This window comes from Serpula lacrymans (genome assembly GCF_000218685.1).
Source record: "Serpula lacrymans var. lacrymans S7.9 unplaced genomic scaffold SERLAscaffold_2, whole genome shotgun sequence".
In the NCBI taxonomy this organism is placed as follows: Eukaryota; Fungi; Basidiomycota; class Agaricomycetes; order Boletales; family Serpulaceae; genus Serpula; species Serpula lacrymans.
Genome location: NW_006763291.1, coordinates 1,390,243 through 1,406,547, shown reverse-complemented (window position 1 = coordinate 1,406,547; position 16,305 = coordinate 1,390,243). Strand labels below are relative to the sequence as shown.

The window sequence follows — 16,305 nt, the reverse complement described above, 5'->3', positions numbered from 1 at the left end:
AACGGAGTGAAGGCGTCGAATCTTAGCAGGTAGTTGAACTTGTTTATAGAGAGGAAATCGAAAGCTAAGGTATGTACAATGAAGATTGACTACTTATATAGGTAATGAGGCATGTCAGCCTTGAGGCGCTGGCTGAGAAACACGAGGGTAGCGCATGTGTGATGAGTAATCAGGTGACCTAATGTCACGTGATGAGATAAGATAAGTACTACATATTGATTAGATATGGTGAGATAAGTGTCTCTATATCAGGGTTGGTTAGATAAGGATCAGGAGATTGGGATTGTGACACTTTTGAGTTAGGACCCCTTGAATATCTTCCTCATCAGAATCACTGTTGATGGCTTGTCTTTTTCTAGGAGGGTTTGGTGGTGTAACTGGGTCAACGTCATTAAGATCCTCTTCTTCTTCTTCCATTAAACTAGCTGCTCTCTTTCTCGTTGCAAACAGGTGTGATCAGAGCAGGCTGCTCCGATTGCATCTGTTCACAAGCCGGACTCACAGGGCAAGGTGTTGGACCTTGTCTCAGCTGCGCTTGCACTTACACCAGATGTGGGGACAGCGAAGACCAAGAAAGGGACTGGTAAGAGGAAGCCGTGTAGTAAGGATTTTTTGAAGATAATGCCTGCCATCACTGCAAGGTACATTGTATCGGTTTTATGCTCTATTGTCTGATATTTTAACAGGAACTTATGTGCCAAAGACTGGCTGCAAGAGCATCCCAGTGGTCTCAAAGTTGAATTCAACACTTACTTCAAGGATCTTTCAAAGGACTTGCAGAAGGTATAGTATTATTGAATTTTGTTTGTAACTTCACTAACCTGTATCTTAGAAATATGCCTCGGATGCCGCTATCATGGTATGTATAGCATCGTTTTATTGATTTATTAGTATTAATATTATACTACATTTGTTCTAGAAACTCAATGCAAAGGCCTAGTTTTGTTGGTTCTGTATGTCTGTTTTTCTTTCGTTTTATTGTATTTTGTTTTGTTTTAATTCATTTTTGCTGTTCTTTATTATACTAATGTCTTTCGTTTTAATTTGTTTTTGATGGTTGCTTAAGATATGGGTGTCTTTCATTTTTATTCGTTTTCATTGGTATCAAATGCATGTTTTAATTTTTAGAAAGAAAATGATAAATTTTGATAAAATAATTGTATATAGTCTAGAACCATTTAAAATTGATGGCCAACTGTTAAAACCGGTCATCCTAGGATAAAATATGGTATATTCATTTTAATTCATCTTCAGTCAGCCTATATACTGCGGCTTTCGGCTGGGCTTCAACTTTGATGCAACATCAATAGTGTTCTCTAGTACCTGTACAATTGGATATTTTGGATATTTGTGATAGATTTTTATAAAACCATGAGGCTAATTTACCTGCATAACAAACCATTGTATGAATAATAAAAGCATTCTCATTAGCACCAGAAAAATGTGTCATAGAAATCAACAAGCTATTATAACTGCTATAGCACATATAGTATCTAAATTTGCACTTTTGGTGTTTGAGAGCTTAGTGTCAGGTCTACTGTTGTCATTACAGGTAAGCTATTCACTACATTCTTTCACATTTATATTCTTTTTACTCTATTCTATGTGTGACAAATTTTTGGCTACCAGAGCATCTCTATTGCCGGTTGCATCTGGTGTCCAACAATAGTACTAACTAAACAATGGATATCAATATATAGTGTTCTGGGTTCACATATGCTGTACATAGCATATATTCTGAAGTAAGTAAATAGTAACTCCAGAAGGCAATAAAACTGGATGTAATCTTAGACATGGCTCTGATACTTAGCCCCACTATCGAGAAGGCGACAACTTGAACTGCAACTCCAGATAACCTACGCAATGTTAAGGAACATGTGAAGATGTGTTAAACCAGGTATGAATTGGGTGGGTTGCAACGTAAGACCGATACAATATCCAATACGGGTGCAGGATGCTCAAGTACCGACATTGTGAAGGGTGGATACTCCGCATTGCTGTTGCTGCACGGGTAACATGTGGTTTCAGGCTGGGTATGCACCAGACCCAGATTAGACCCCATTTTTGGGTTGGATATTTCAACTGAGTTTGAGTTACGTGACGCAAATTGTAGACTGTCGACAGCTGACCCTGTATATGATAATTGAGGGTGGCCTGGCGTTTGGAGAGCGTATATGGGTATAGGGCGACCAGATGAGGCGTGATCAAGAGAATAAGTATGTCATAATCAGTGAAATTGGTGGGCAAACGGGAAGCATGGTACACACCTCATGTTCCGACCTTTGGTAGATCTCCACAAGCTATCAAAGGAGTGGGTAAGGAAGCCCCAAGCAGCACGATAGTTCTTCTTTGCTTCTATCGTGAAACCAAAAAAAGCAAAGACAATAATGGAATACACAATGTAACTCCACCGCATTGCCTGTAGTTCAAAGACAGATAAAGAGTCTTCTGCTTGCCACACAGCAGCTGGGACTTTCAGAACACGAGAAATATCCGCATGCATAGCATTCCATCCAGGCCAAGGATTAACTGGATTTTCAGTTGCATCGCCCACAATTGACCATAGGCTCTGCGGAAATGTACAGATGAATGTTGTGATGGTCAAAGCAAGTAAACGGCCAAAATGCTTGTCGTGTAACATGAGTTCTCTATAGCGCTCCCTTCGCTGCATCAAGGCGCGAATAGTGGCTCCTAGAATTGGAGTTGGATAAGTTTCATTGACAGGATATTACTACTGAGCGCTCACCTACGTAGATAGCGAGGACAAGGGACAATAGTAATGGCCACATCAGAAGCACCGGGTATGAAAGCGGTGTGTTGTATAGAGCAAAGTAGCAGCCTATCTCCTCAAAAATAATGAAGCGCCTAATCTGAACAACATATGCTGAGGTCAGTTTAGCAAAAGCATTGAAACAACAATTTGTGTGACATACATAAGACGATGTATAATACTGGAATCCCAATAATCAAAAAATAATCACCCATAACGGCTCGCCAATGCTACTCATCAACAATCAGACACTAATCAGCGAGGCTTAATCTAAGACGTACCCTAGCTTGTTTTTGATTGAGTCGGTTTGTGATTGACTTTCTTGTGAGAATATACAAATATCGAGCAATGTATAAACACGCCGACTGTACACCAATCGCCCCACCTAGTATCAAACGAGATGCTGTCAAAGAATTTTCAGAAAAAAACGCGAGTACTTAAACCAAGGTGCACATACATATATCACACCACACAGGTGCCCAATCGGTGAAATTGTGATCCCATATGATCGAGTTTACAAATCCATTGAAGCAAAGTAAGCCTATCCATATAATGAGGGCGCATGTACCAATATTTCTTGCTTTTTCAAGACGTCAGCGCCATTTACCTCGACGGAGAAACATTCAAGAGGATGATAAATCACCTTTTACATGGAGCGGTAAGAGGACACTGACTAGAACGAAGCCGATGAACGCAAACCCAGAAAAAATACGATTAGTGGACACCATGCTCTTTGAGATAGTAAGCTATGAGTTGGAGTTGATCACCGAAGCGAGGGTGGGCTACGAGGAACTCTTGCTGCAGTTCTTCTTCCAAGTTTTTTATACCATCTCGTTGAGGAAGGCAGGCTATACAAAATAACTGCTACAATCAGGATCTATCAGAGAATCAGACGGATCTATCCACTAGAGACGCTTTCAGTACACAACTGAGCATGAGCACCAATTTAAACCTACGTGGCGTATGCTAGCGCCAATCGCGTTACAGGCACCGTCAATGCAAAGTTTCAGGTAAACACTGAGGCTATCATCTCACCTCTTAACAGGATGTTCTTAATGCAAGCGAACATTGATTCAAAGGTAGAGCAGGGGATATGAGATCCTGAGCAACACTGGATCGATCAGAAAAAGGCGGCGCCTCGAGCAACAATAGACGTAATTTACACGGATCTGCTTTGCATTGACCCTTCCAGTTACAATAAGATGGTACAATGTTTACTAGCTGACTGTACTTACATGTTAAGGTTTAAAACTCCTGTTGCGAGTTTTCCAGAGGCAGAATGTTGCTAACAACTCCTCGAGTATGTATTGGGTGAACGGGACATAAAAGAAGTTAGTCTGCCGCATGTACATGTCAAGCACTTTGTTGATATTTATTAAGCTCGCAATATCTCAGCGGCAGTGGCTTGACTAGTCTCGATCGTATTCATCTCTGCATCTCCTGTCCACTCCATAATGTCAAAACAACCATCCAAACGTCCTCGCACCCTTTCCTCCTCTTCCCCTTCTCGTTCGCGCAAGAGGACTATTCCCCAATTCGGCGCACCCACAACAGACGACTCACCTAACGCCAACCCGTCCACACACCCGGCAACGAATCCATTTTCGACTCGAACGCCACTCTATAATGCACACGGTGGAAACGCTATCCCAGCGCTCTCCACGCTCGCTGCGCGTGTGTTCGTCGCTAGTTTTCGGGTATTAGGTGCTAGAGGAGAGGTTACAGAGGGAAATGATGGGAGAACGGGTGGGTATGAAAAGGTTAGAGTCAGCGGTAGAGGACGAGAAGGAAGACGGAAGTGTGACTGGGCATACACTGCACGCTGGCTTCGCGCCCTCCCCGACCTCCTCGCCTCGCGTCTCTTTGCAATGCTCACAGCAGCCGTTCCAGCCTATCTAAGCCATGCGCTTATTGTTACCGTGAGTGCCTTGTCCTGTCGCTCCTACTCATCCTTGTAGATAGGCATACAGTACAATCAATCAGGCTCGAGTACTAAAGCCGATACAATCCAATCCATCATAGTAGTGTCCTCACCATATTGATATTTAACATTCACGCTCTACGTTCTGACTAACTAAGTATCGATTGCCCGCCTCCCTAGTACTTCCTCCGTGGACCCTCCGTTACCCTCACGAACGACCTCACTGGTGTCGAGCGTGCAACTCTGTTCGCCATCCCACGAATAACAAGATCAAGCGCGACAGATACCAGCACCCTTCGTGAACTGCACCTCATCGGGCTCGACGCCTTCTCTGATTCGACCTTTGCGTCTATCATAACATCACTTCCGGAGTTGAGGGTACTCGTGTTGCGGTGAGTCCTTTCGTTTATCACAGACAGCTCCACTTGTTGGATTGGACTAACTGAATGCGCACCTGCAGCGGATGCACAAAAGTCAGTTTTAAGACCGTCCAGGCAGCCGCTTCCTCCTGCCCCTCGCTCCAAGTTGTTAACCTCAACTACACAGTTATTCCACCCTCGTCGCTCATAACTCTCTTCATCAATTGTCGTGCGCTTGAGGTGTTGAAGGTCGCAGGGGTGCCTAACTGGGTGAGCTCTTCCTTCCCTCCAATTTCTTGTGCCAACGCTGAGGTGCCTTCACGCGGCTGCCAGACCGACGCTACATTCTCCAAGCTCCTTGCTGGACTTTGCCAATCTGGCCGACCCAGTGATTCTCCCGAGTCTGATGCAGTCGAACCTCAGTCCATCCTCGCAAGAAACACGCTCCCTTTGCGTACCCTGAAACTTCGCCAGACTGGCCTGTCCGACACGTCCATCCACGCAATTGTAGCGCTCTGTCCCCACCTCCGCAGACTCGACATCTCGTTTACATCCGCACGGCACCTTCCTTGGTCCATTAATACTAACACCGTCACCCACGCCAACAGAGATGAAGTCAGCAAGAATAACGATTCTACTAATGCCAGTACCATCCTCCCTCTCGAAAAACTAACACTAACAGCCACCCAAATACCCCCCTCCTCTCTCCTCTCCCTCCTCCCGCGCCTCCCGCATCTACACGTTCTCGCACTCGGCGCGATGGGTAGTGCACCTTCGACTTCGCGTTCTGGGGTGAGTGCAGGGATGGGGCTCACAGATGAGGTATTGGGTAAGTTGACCGATGGGCTGGTGTTGGCTAAGCGTAAGCGTGAGGATAAAAGTGGGGCGAAAGGGGGATTGGAAAGCGTGAACCTCGCTGGGAACTCTAAGCTTGGGTTTACATCGAGAGCAGGGAGGGGTGCGTTAGAGGAATTAGTAAGGAGGATCGGAAGGGGATGCAAGGTGTGTGGCTGCCGCTAGTTCAGCATGCATTGACATTGATGGCTGATCGACCACACTTTTCACTTTTACTCTATTTGGGGTGGAACAGAAATTAAATCTAGCGGGCGTGTCGTCTCTCCGGTCGGCGGATTTGAGGGGTTTGTTGGAGTACAACGACGGCGAGGATGGAAGAAGGACACCGACACTTGAACATCTCGTGCTTACTAACACGGGGATCGACGACGAAGCTGCGCCGTACATCGCGGCCTGTTCATCTTTAGCTATTTTAGAACTGGGCGGGACTAAAATAACGAGTGTGTCACATTTCTTCCCGTTCCCCTCTCTGATACATCTGTCTTAATCAATGATCTTCGTCTTCTCAATCATAGGTGCGGGATTGTTCCCTATCATTGATGCGTGTCCTCGGCTTGAGAAGCTGGATCTGACGAGCTGCAGAGGCGTGAGCGTCGTCGATCGGAGGCGGTTTTTCGAAGTGCGTTATGTGCCTCGTTTGTTCGTTTCTCTTTTAATGTCATCACTGTCTACAGGTCTGGGAGAGGGAGTGGAAGGATAATTGAACCATGATGCATGGTGGGTTAAGAAGAACGGTAATATTAGAGGTGTCAGTCATGTGCGTATCACCTGTGCGGATTCAGAACGATGGCTTTTGGTACGAAAGAACGTTAGTAGTAGGCCAAAAGTGACAGAGATATCCGAGCTGTGGGGTTTATAGCAGATAAATGAGATTGGTGAGTCTTTTTTGGAAGCTTTGATGACTTTGCTGTTTTGACTGAGGGTGATCACTCCCAAGCTAGGAAATTTGCTCATCGCTGTGTCGCGTCTTTTTAGAATTTGGCCATGGAGCGGCTAATATTTGATATCATGGCTGCAGGGTTTAGGGCTGGTTCTGTGGTATGGTGCTATACGATGGATCTTGCGATGGTCCCTGGTGAGTTCAGACGGTCGAACATATGAATCATTAACTCACCGCAATTACTAACCATGTTATAGAAGGTAAACGGGCTTTCGGCCTATATACAATGTGTTTTAGAGAGATCGTTTACCAGTGGGATTTACAGTATACTCCGATATTAGTGTGATGAGCACTCCGGATCCAGACATATTTGAGTGTTGTTCTTCTGGTACTAAGAAAGGAGGAATGGAACATTAATGCGTTTCATGGTGTTGCTTTTATCCGACTCTCGATACGGCCTTCTATAAATCCAGTAATCCCATTCGCATAACTCGTTCCAAGAAGGATAGATACAGAGCCATCAGTTTCGTTTTCAGTCTCTAACCATCTTCCCCGGAATCATCACATCGCGTACATTGAATTGGAGCTTCAGAAGCTCCATGCGCCTTCTTGACAGGGGACCCACTTAGTTCGCAGCCGTGCAGGTGGTCTGTGTTTTTGCCTTATAACCCTTGTACGTCGTTTTCCTGTGCTCATCTTCCAATCATTCTACCCTTCTGCCTCTCACTCTCCAGTGTTATTTGGTTAGGTCTTCAGACATATCCTTAGAACGCCCAGAAGGTTACCTTCAAATTTATTCTTCCTTCAAATTTAGCTAAATATTTTCGTTTCACAGGCTTCTCCGCCCAAACAAAAGTTAACCTTCCCCACCAAATCCCGAAAATCGTATCTTTATCTTTTGGCCTTTAGTCACGTTTCACGCGACAGCTATATGCAAAGCGAGTTCACCGATCATTTGCATTCGCAATCTCTCCCTCTCATGGCAACTATCATGTCAGACCTCGACAAGAAAGTTCAACAAGCGACAGAGCTATTACCAGGCGCCGGATATCCTAAACAGAAGTCCAAATACAAGTCAGTCGCCATCAAGGCTGGGTTAGTTGCCTTGGCGTTCTTCATATCAGCCGCCACATTCTCTGCTCGGGGCGCTTTTCGCGAATCGCAACAAGTCAACACCAACGTCTGTTCGCAGGTAGCCGAACTTATCCCCGAGAAGAATGGAGTAGTTTGGAAGTTATCAAAAGTATATTTTGGTACGCCACGATTCAAGAAGCGGGCAGTAGAGTGGCTTGGGGGAGCTATTCGAGTTCCGTGAGTGAAGTTAATCAAGGGTTTCAGCTTATCTTCTTATCGAGCGATGTCTTTAGCACAGAAACGCACGACAAAATGCAGCCTGTAGGAATAGACCCCCGCTGGGAGACATTCGGTGTCCTTCAAGACTACCTACTCCAAGCTTTCCCCAAAGTGTACGCATATATCAGGTTCACAAATTTGTTGAGGGCATATCTCACTACGTCTTAGTCACACGGCTCTCGAACTGACCAAAGTCAACACTTACGGACTGTTGTATGAGTGGAAAGGCTCAGATGCTTCTCTTAAGCCTTTACTTCTTGCCGCGCACCAAGGTCTGTAATTAAAATCATGATCATTGCTGACGCTCATGTCACTCGTTGCAAGATGTGATACCTGTCGAAAATGCCACACTTGGTCAATGGCAACACGAACCATTTTCAGGCCATTTCGACGGTTAGCCTTTCTTACGCTTTGAGCTCACAGAACGTCTTTCTTATCGATCCTAGGTGAATATATCTGGGGTCGTGGGAGCTCGGATGATAAGCATGGTTTAATCGGCATAATGTAAGTCCCCTATTCTTATCGCGCTAAATATGTATCAAGCTTATAGCGTAGGTCTGCCGTTGAGTCTTTGTTAGAGCTAAAATTCAAGCCCACTCGTTCCGTTGTGTTAGCTTTTGGAATTGACGAGGAGATCGGTGGTCTTAATGTAAGTAATTCACACGATTGCGAGCTCAGCTGCAAATACTAAAAGTTACTTCATGCAGGGTGCACGATCCCTTGCAACAGTGATGCTAGAGAAATTTGGCCCAAAATCCTTTGCAATGCTCATCGATGAAGGCGGTGAGTTCTTTCAGCTATGAAGGGAGAGCATCATGTTAATGACTGCTTCCAGTTGGTTACGGACCACAGTACGGTCAAATTTTCGCTCTGCCGGGAATTGCAGAGAAAGGCACCTTACATATACGGATCGACCTCGCCTCTCCAGGCGGTCATTCCAGTGTTCCTCCTCCTCATACTGTGCTTCATGATCTCTCCACTCATCATATATCTAGCTAATTTTTCTCTCTCAGAGTATCGGGATGTTGGCAAAACTCTTAGTCGAAATTGAGGAAAATCCGTTTGAAGCTCACCTGGTAAGTTCGGATATCTGCTGGGCTCTTCATTGCGCTGTCTGAGTCTTCGGATAGACCAGGGGTTCACCAACCTACAAAACTGCCCAATGTCTCGCTGAGCACGGTCCAGAAATGCTCCCAGCTTTGAGAAAAAACATTCGGTTGTCGCAATATTCTGATGAAGCGCTCCGTGAAGCTGAGATACTCCTCCTGCAAAACCCCATGTTTAAGACCCTGGTAGGCACCACGCAATCCATTAACTTGATTCAAGGTGGAATTAAGACAAATGCCCTGCCCGAACAAGCGTGGGCTGTCGTCAACCACCGTATATCTACGGAAAGGTTGGTGTTGAATGAGGGTCACCTTGCATTTTTTTTTTTTGCTCACCCACTTGTACATCATAGCTCTCTCAACGAAACTACAAGCCGACAGACAGATCTGCTTCGGCCTCTTGCCAGCGGCTTCAACTTGTCTTATACTGCATTCGGCGCCTCCCTTTCTGAACCTGATGTCCCCGCCTATGGGTCGTTAAACTTGAGCGATGCTTGGGGAACGGGCACGGAACCCGCGCCAGTCAGCCCAACTGATGAGAATGCCGCGCCATACGACCTTCTATCTGGTACGATCAAGGCGGCGTATAATTCTCACAGGGGTATTAAGGGCGACAATAACGTCGTGGTAAGCCCCGGCATTATGCCAGGCAATACCGGTATGCTTCTTCCCGCTTGACTTCAACTCTATGCTGAATACAATCTGGCAGATACTCGGCACTACTGGAAGCTCACCGATCACATCTTCCGTTACCGCCATGTAAGGTTAGGAGGCTGTCTACCTAACAATCCTCACACTGTGAATGAAGGCATGTTTATACGCTATTCTTAATTGTGACATGAGTCTGATTTCTATGTTAGTAATGGAAGCCGACAACTTTGTCGAGATTATTAGATTCTTTACAGCGTTGGTTCTCAATGCCGATGAGTCTGAGCTCATTTGATACACTTGACAGAACCCAGATCTCTGGAGTTGATCATTATCGATTGGTCTTTCTCTCTTATTCCCTTCACTAAAAGATGTTCGCATCCGTAGTTTGATCAACTAGTTCTTGAAGTTATTGGCAGGCCCAGTGTTGATTGGGTTCTGGGTGTCACGGCGATGCGTTTCTGAATTCGCCTATGGAGTGGGTGATATTGTTACTGCTACAGGTCGTCAAATGATTGAGTGCTTGCGATTATCTTGCCATGTTTGTTGAACTTGTATATTATTGTTCAGAGACCTTGTCATAAACAGGCTAGTGAGTGTATTACGATGTTTCCAGTGAGAGAATAGCTTCTGTCTCTATGCGATGTTTCTAAGATTTTCCATCCGCGAGATATACAGTATAACGAGATATTAGGGAAAAATCTGTGTGCAATCCAGATATGCCGATCGTATGGTATAGTTCGACTCATTATACCCACATCTAAGGTTATACAGACCACCGAAGATGGCCCCTCGGGTGCTAAGCAGGAACAAATGGAAGGCGTGTCTTGCTTGCGTCCGACTCTCAGCATGAGGAATTCGGACAAAGACATAGACTTGGATATCTTTTTGGCATTGCCTTTAGTTGCTTGGTTGATTTTGGTACGGTTCATCGTAAAATTCCCAGTGTCACCAGCCTGTGCACTCAGAATCCTCATGATCAATCTCGTCCTCTGAGCCATCTTCCTCTGGGTCATCAACTTCAGCGTACTCCTCTAAATTTTCGTCCCCTGAATCGCCGGTTTCTGTGCTATATTTTGCATTCGCAAAGTCCAAATCACCAGTTGTGCCATCGGAAGATGGCACTGGCTCGGCTACAATAGGCTTAGGTTCAAGCATGATGTCAGCCCAAGCCCGTTGTACGTCTATTCCCCTCTGCTTCATATAACATTCCCAAAGGCACACCTCAGCATCCTGGTTCGATAGTGCGTTCCTGTTCGATGCCAGCATTTTTCTGTGAAGGCTGGCTACTTTTTCAGCCTCGATTACCTTCCATGCGCTTTGCTTAACTTGGGAGTAGAGTGCTTGTCGGGACGCTTTGTGCGCTTGATATGCATCGCAGATGGCGGAATCTGATAGTGATTCCAACTGGTGCCCGAACGGTTTCGTTGTGTACGCAGGCTGGATAAAGGACAAGAGCTGTGAGCAAAAGTGGGTGTGTACGTCGAATCAAAAAACGGACTGTGCTGGGAAAGCCACTGGTGCGACGTAGATTGTGCGGGTTGGGTGGCGCAATGTTATATTGTCTTGGATAAGGCGCGTATTGATGTTGTCGACGAGCATCCCTGATGTGTTCGCTGCGTCTTACCGTGGGTTCACCGGTGTAGATATAACTTGCTGGTTCATATGGCGGTGGAACAAAGGAACGGATAGCACCATGGCCTGAGAACTGAGGAGGTAGCTGTGGGTAGCTACTGCCTACCTGAAAGTTGAAGGGAGGGGACACGAAAGACATTGAGACGCGACCAACAACTTGGACGCGACAACGCTGGCAGCGAACGCGGTCAAGCGCGGTCTTTCAATTACCGTCCCGGAAATCGGGCCGACACCATGGCCTCTGCAATCACATGAAATAAGGAACTTGATCATATCACCGTGACTGAATCAAGAGACGACCTGGCAGCATATAGTCGAGCTCATCGTCAGACACAACGACCAAGGACGCAACAGCAGCGACATTTCTGCCTCTCCAGTGCCGTCAACGTGCACGAACGATGGCGGTTCTCTCTAAACCCGTGCATCCAAACGTCCAGCTGCTCCTCGAGAATTACGCTTCCGCTGGCTCGCCTCGCACTCGCCTCCTTGTTCTCCTTGCAACGCTCCTCATCCTCCGTGGTCGCATCGTATCTGGTCCAATAGATGTTACCAAAGTTCGTACCTTCACCACCTTCGTTTAGTCTACAACTTGTTATAACGCTCGCATCCGCAGACTATCATAAATCGTATTTACTCCACTGCGGACAGAGTAGCACGCGGGAAGCGTGCATCGCCAGAAGAACTCGCAGATGCGTTGCAGCAAGTGTATATTCAGGAAAAGGACGGCTCGAAGACCCTCCTCGTTCCATATCGTGATCAGTACGTTACAAAGGTACGCACCCTTTTTCTTTCTTTTCGTTTTCCAAGTTATCGCTCATACTCTGTCACGCAGGTCCCCATCAGCCCCATATCTCCCTCCAAACTCGCATCAGATGCTCCCTACTTTCCAATCATATCCTCTCCTTCCATCTCCTCGTCCCAATCTCTCGCAAAATCGAAGTCAACTCCTACTGGCCTAAACACCACATTCCTTCACCAACTTCGCTCCATCATATTCCGAATCGCCATTCCCTCCTGGAGATCAAAAGAAACTCTACTCGTCGTCATGCATAGTTTCTTTCTCGTCCTTAGGACAGTCTTGAGTATTGGCGTCGCAAGGTTGGATGGGAGGATCGTCAGAGATTTGGTTAGTGCAGACGGAAAAGGCTTTTTGCGGGGATTAGGGCTATGGTTTCTCCTCGCCATACCAAGCACTTATACTAATTCAATGGTACGCTTTCACCTTCTTCCTTATGGTACCATAACTAATCAATCTTTAAATCACCTGAATGAATGCTCGTATAGATCCGCCATCTTCAGTCAAAGATATCTCTCCGCATCCGTACACGCTTAACGCGATATATTCACGACCTCTATCTATCTTCCGCTCCCCACCTCCGGTACTACCACATTGGCTCCGAACTCGAAGGTGTCGACCAGTACATCACTGCAGACGTAGAAGCCTGGGCAGACGCGCTAGCTGGATTATAGTACGCCCGCTCTCTAGCAGCTTCTTATCTTTTGGAGCACTAACGTGCCCGCTGCGAACTTTTAGTGGGAATCTGCTCAAACCAACGCTTGACACCCTCCTCTTCACCTCCCAGCTCTCGCGGTCCCTCGGATTGCGTGGAACCATACTTCTCTTTGCCAATTATTATGTCACAGCGAAAATCCTGAGAGCTGTAACTCCAGCGTTTGGGAGATTGGCTGTAGTGGAAGCAAGGTTGGAAGGAGAATATCGAGCGGGTGTAGGGAGAGTGGGGAGAGAAGGGGAAGAGGTCGCGTGAGTTGTTCATCTCATCTCGTTCGGCTCGTCTTCTGGTAAGGTTAACATTATATGCCCTCGAAACAGGTTCTACGATGGTGGTGCACGAGAGAAGGATATCCTCACCAGGGCATACTTGAGGTTGATCAAGCACGTCAATTCAATATACAAGGTAGGTATCTCGCTCATGATGGCTCATGCAGAATCATATCTCAATATTTTCATCGCTAATTTTTCATTACCTCATAGATTCGGATAGCCTACGAATGGACAGAAGACTATGTCATCAAGTATCTTTGGTCTGCGGCAGGGTATGGCTTGATCGCAGTTCCTTTGCTGATAACAAGGACAAAGAAAGCGATTGGAGTGCAGGCTGGCGGCGACGAGACGGGTGGAAGGGTTGACAACGTGGTTGCACATCGAACAGAAAGTATGTCAGTCCAGCCGTGGCAAATTTCGGACGTTGACTTTTGATTTGATCAGCTTATATATCGAATCGACGCCTCCTCCTATCTCTCGCAGACGCAGGTGGGAGGTTGATGTATGCGTATAAAGATCTGTTGGAGCTTGCTGGCTTGACTACTCGGTGAGTAACTTACCTTTGGGACTTTCCCAGCTCAGGGCTCACTGCGACTCAGGCTATACACCCTCCTCTCAACTTTACACAATCTCCCATCAATGCCAGTCTCAGCAGAAGGGGACGTCATCCAGCTGAAAAATGTGGACGTTGTCATCCCAGGAAGCGCACTCATCGCGGACTCTAACGACACTCTCACTGGCACCGATGGTGAGCCTCATGTCAGCGAAGCGAAGCTGTCCGCCCCGCTTGTCCGCGATCTTTCCCTCATCCTTCGCGAAGGCGAGCATCTGATGATCACAGGAAGCAATGGAGTTGGAAAGACTGCGGTGGCGCGTGTGTTGGCTGGCCTGTGGGATGCCCATGGACCTCTCGCGTCTGTCTCCCGCCCTGGCCCCATAGCAGATGACATCTCTCCCTCTCCAAGCTCCACGCACGCTTCATATGCATGGACGCGCCCTGGTGTATTCGTCGTTCCACAGCGCGCGTACATGGTGACAGGCTCGTTGCTCGACCAGGTGATATACCCGCACGGTTATGCTCAGTTTAAAGCGAGTGGGAGGAGTTTGGAGGAGCTGAGGGAGATTTTGGAAGCTGTGTTTTTGGGGTATCTGCCTGAGCGTGAAGGGGGGTGGGGGACAAGGAAAGAGTGGAGGGATGTGTTGAGTGGGGGAGAGAAGCAGAGGGTAAGCGGATTTTTACAGATTGTCTTCTGCTCTGACACCCGTTTTCTTGGTGACAGATGGCATTGGCACGGGTATTTTATCATCGCCCAAGGTTCGCTATTTTGGATGGTGAGTGTCTGTGATTATCGAAGGGACTATGCGATGATGTTGACTGTATTTATGACAGAGTGTACGAGTGCGGTGTCCAGCGATGTCGAAGGACAGATGTATGAACGCGCAAAGGCGATGGGCATAACGCTGATCACCATCTCACTACGGTACGTCATTCATTCATAATTGTCTAGGTACATGCACGGACCGCTAATATTTTGGTTTCTAAAATATAATAGCCCTTCGCTCATGAAGTACCACAAACAACTCCTCACGCTCACCGGCGACGGTAGTGGGCGCTGGACGCTCTCGAGAGTGGGTGGGGCGGAGGAGCGGATGGAGATGGATAGGGAGATCGTGGAGCTTGAGGCACGGTTGGAGGAGGTTGGGAAGTGGGAGAGTAGGGTGGAGGAGTTGGAGGGGCTTTTGCGGGTTAGGGACGTTTGAGATGAGGGTTGAGGCTGGGTTGAGGTGAGAGAATGGACGGGGTGTAAGAAAGGACAATGTTATTTGTTGTAATGTAGGACATGAAGTAAGGGGATGCGGTGTGAGAAGCAATGAGATTATCAAAACAACTGTGCTGAGATACATTTCAGACCTAGAAAAACTAAGACGACGGGTGATTCTGCCACATGAGTTACAGCTGATTCGGGGTTCATAAAAACAAACAAGTCAGAGCAATAAAAGATAAAAGGTCCAGAAATTATACATGTCTGGAGATGTCAGCTCCATGTTGCCCAGACAGCATGAGTGTGACCATGCACGATAAATACTCCTTCCTTTCCTTTCCTGAGTGCGACACTGCGCTAAAATCACATATTTTCCGCATACACTATAAGATTTTCATCACATTAACAATATCTCCATCCCATTACTTTTAACGCGATTATCAAAACACATGGAACCACAAATAAGAACGATGTAGCAAACCCATCGCATTGAGTAACTATTGACAACGAGTAACAGACAATACAAAATGAGATGTTGACGATCAATCCAATTTAGTTCAACTCCAAGAAACATCCATTGTATCAGGGCGTATCGAGATGATGCACTGTACTATAAAGTTAAGAATGAGTTTATGGCCCTTCACATGTGCATAACTTGTAAAAGAAAGAAAAAACAATATCAGAAGGTCATTCATGTCAATGATACACGAATGAATTCGTGTATCAATTCGACTAAGAGGTGCCAGTATGGTTGATGATACAACACTCGTCATTTGGTAAGAAGAAAATGTAAAGCAAGACGCAACACTATCAAGCCAAAAGCTTTTTGGAGTACTCACAGTTACTATCTTTGGTCACCACGATGAGTCCTTCATAAGAAAAGGTAGAGTGCAAAACTCTGTTGATGAAAAAAAGAGGTATTTTTATAGTAAAAAGTTCAGACTCCGCTTGAAGGCTCTCGCTTCTTGTGCCCGCTGAGAACTAGTATCTTGCAGTAGTTGAGCCTTTACAGGAACTCCCCCGAGTATGTCGACAATGTACACAATTTTGTTGGTTGGAATCGTCGATGTGATCAAAAATAACACGTTATTCCCCACTACCCATCTATCAGAACGTTAGAGTTAAAATACGCTTTAGGCGAATGGTGGTGCTACTACATAGTAAGTAATTCTACCACTGACACTAACGCAATTCTGATGCTGCTTTATGGATCCGTCTTCACAAGTGACGTT

General features: G+C 46.3%; 6 protein-coding genes across 6 annotated transcripts; 4 read left to right on the top strand and 2 right to left on the bottom strand.

Annotated features, from left to right (window-relative positions):
* Nucleotides 1-621: 621 nt before the first annotated feature.
* On the top strand, nucleotides 622-940 carry SERLADRAFT_433357 (uncharacterized protein; the record flags this gene model as incomplete). Its single annotated transcript, XM_007313549.1, has 4 exons — nucleotides 622-641; nucleotides 687-783; nucleotides 833-859; nucleotides 920-940. 4 exons carry the CDS (start codon nucleotides 622-624, stop codon nucleotides 938-940), a joined length of 165 nt encoding a protein of 54 aa, XP_007313611.1.
* Nucleotides 941-1,649: 709 nt separating this feature from the next.
* SERLADRAFT_457012 (uncharacterized protein) lies at nucleotides 1,650-4,109 on the bottom strand (the record flags this gene model as incomplete). The annotated part of the gene is made up of 11 exons (XM_007313548.1): nucleotides 1,650-2,029; nucleotides 2,130-2,154; nucleotides 2,268-2,691; nucleotides 2,747-2,884; nucleotides 2,934-3,000; nucleotides 3,052-3,173; nucleotides 3,228-3,350; nucleotides 3,414-3,675; nucleotides 3,727-3,736; nucleotides 3,806-3,955; nucleotides 4,006-4,109. The coding sequence occupies 8 exons, from the start codon at nucleotides 3,496-3,498 to the stop codon at nucleotides 1,889-1,891; spliced, it is 1,125 nt and encodes a 374-aa protein (XP_007313610.1).
* Nucleotides 4,110-4,224: 115 nt separating this feature from the next.
* On the top strand, nucleotides 4,225-6,701 carry SERLADRAFT_412899 (uncharacterized protein; the record flags this gene model as incomplete). The annotated part of the gene is made up of 8 exons (XM_007313547.1): nucleotides 4,225-4,689; nucleotides 4,729-4,791; nucleotides 4,872-5,083; nucleotides 5,152-5,320; nucleotides 5,384-6,052; nucleotides 6,141-6,345; nucleotides 6,421-6,524; nucleotides 6,580-6,701. The coding sequence occupies 8 exons, from the start codon at nucleotides 4,225-4,227 to the stop codon at nucleotides 6,607-6,609; spliced, it is 1,917 nt and encodes a 638-aa protein (XP_007313609.1).
* Nucleotides 6,702-7,776: 1,075 nt separating this feature from the next.
* On the top strand, nucleotides 7,777-10,187 carry SERLADRAFT_345484 (uncharacterized protein; the record flags this gene model as incomplete). The annotated part of the gene is made up of 13 exons (XM_007313546.1): nucleotides 7,777-8,096; nucleotides 8,153-8,251; nucleotides 8,307-8,410; nucleotides 8,463-8,531; nucleotides 8,585-8,642; nucleotides 8,694-8,787; nucleotides 8,846-8,921; nucleotides 8,974-9,098; nucleotides 9,152-9,214; nucleotides 9,269-9,534; nucleotides 9,598-9,902; nucleotides 9,954-10,056; nucleotides 10,088-10,187. The coding sequence occupies 13 exons, from the start codon at nucleotides 7,777-7,779 to the stop codon at nucleotides 10,185-10,187; spliced, it is 1,782 nt and encodes a 593-aa protein (XP_007313608.1).
* Nucleotides 10,188-10,677: 490 nt separating this feature from the next.
* Nucleotides 10,678-11,157, bottom strand: SERLADRAFT_378104 (uncharacterized protein; the record flags this gene model as incomplete). Its single annotated transcript, XM_007313545.1, has 1 exon — nucleotides 10,678-11,157. The coding sequence occupies one exon, from the start codon at nucleotides 11,048-11,050 to the stop codon at nucleotides 10,841-10,843; it is 210 nt and encodes a 69-aa protein (XP_007313607.1).
* Nucleotides 11,158-11,925: 768 nt separating this feature from the next.
* On the top strand, nucleotides 11,926-15,196 carry SERLADRAFT_445189 (uncharacterized protein; the record flags this gene model as incomplete). The annotated part of the gene is made up of 13 exons (XM_007313544.1): nucleotides 11,926-12,085; nucleotides 12,181-12,299; nucleotides 12,360-12,737; nucleotides 12,812-12,996; nucleotides 13,062-13,289; nucleotides 13,359-13,443; nucleotides 13,521-13,701; nucleotides 13,755-13,857; nucleotides 13,910-14,024; nucleotides 14,085-14,534; nucleotides 14,591-14,642; nucleotides 14,701-14,791; nucleotides 14,864-15,196. The coding sequence occupies 13 exons, from the start codon at nucleotides 11,926-11,928 to the stop codon at nucleotides 15,069-15,071; spliced, it is 2,355 nt and encodes a 784-aa protein (XP_007313606.1).
* Nucleotides 15,197-16,305: the final 1,109 nt, after the last annotated feature.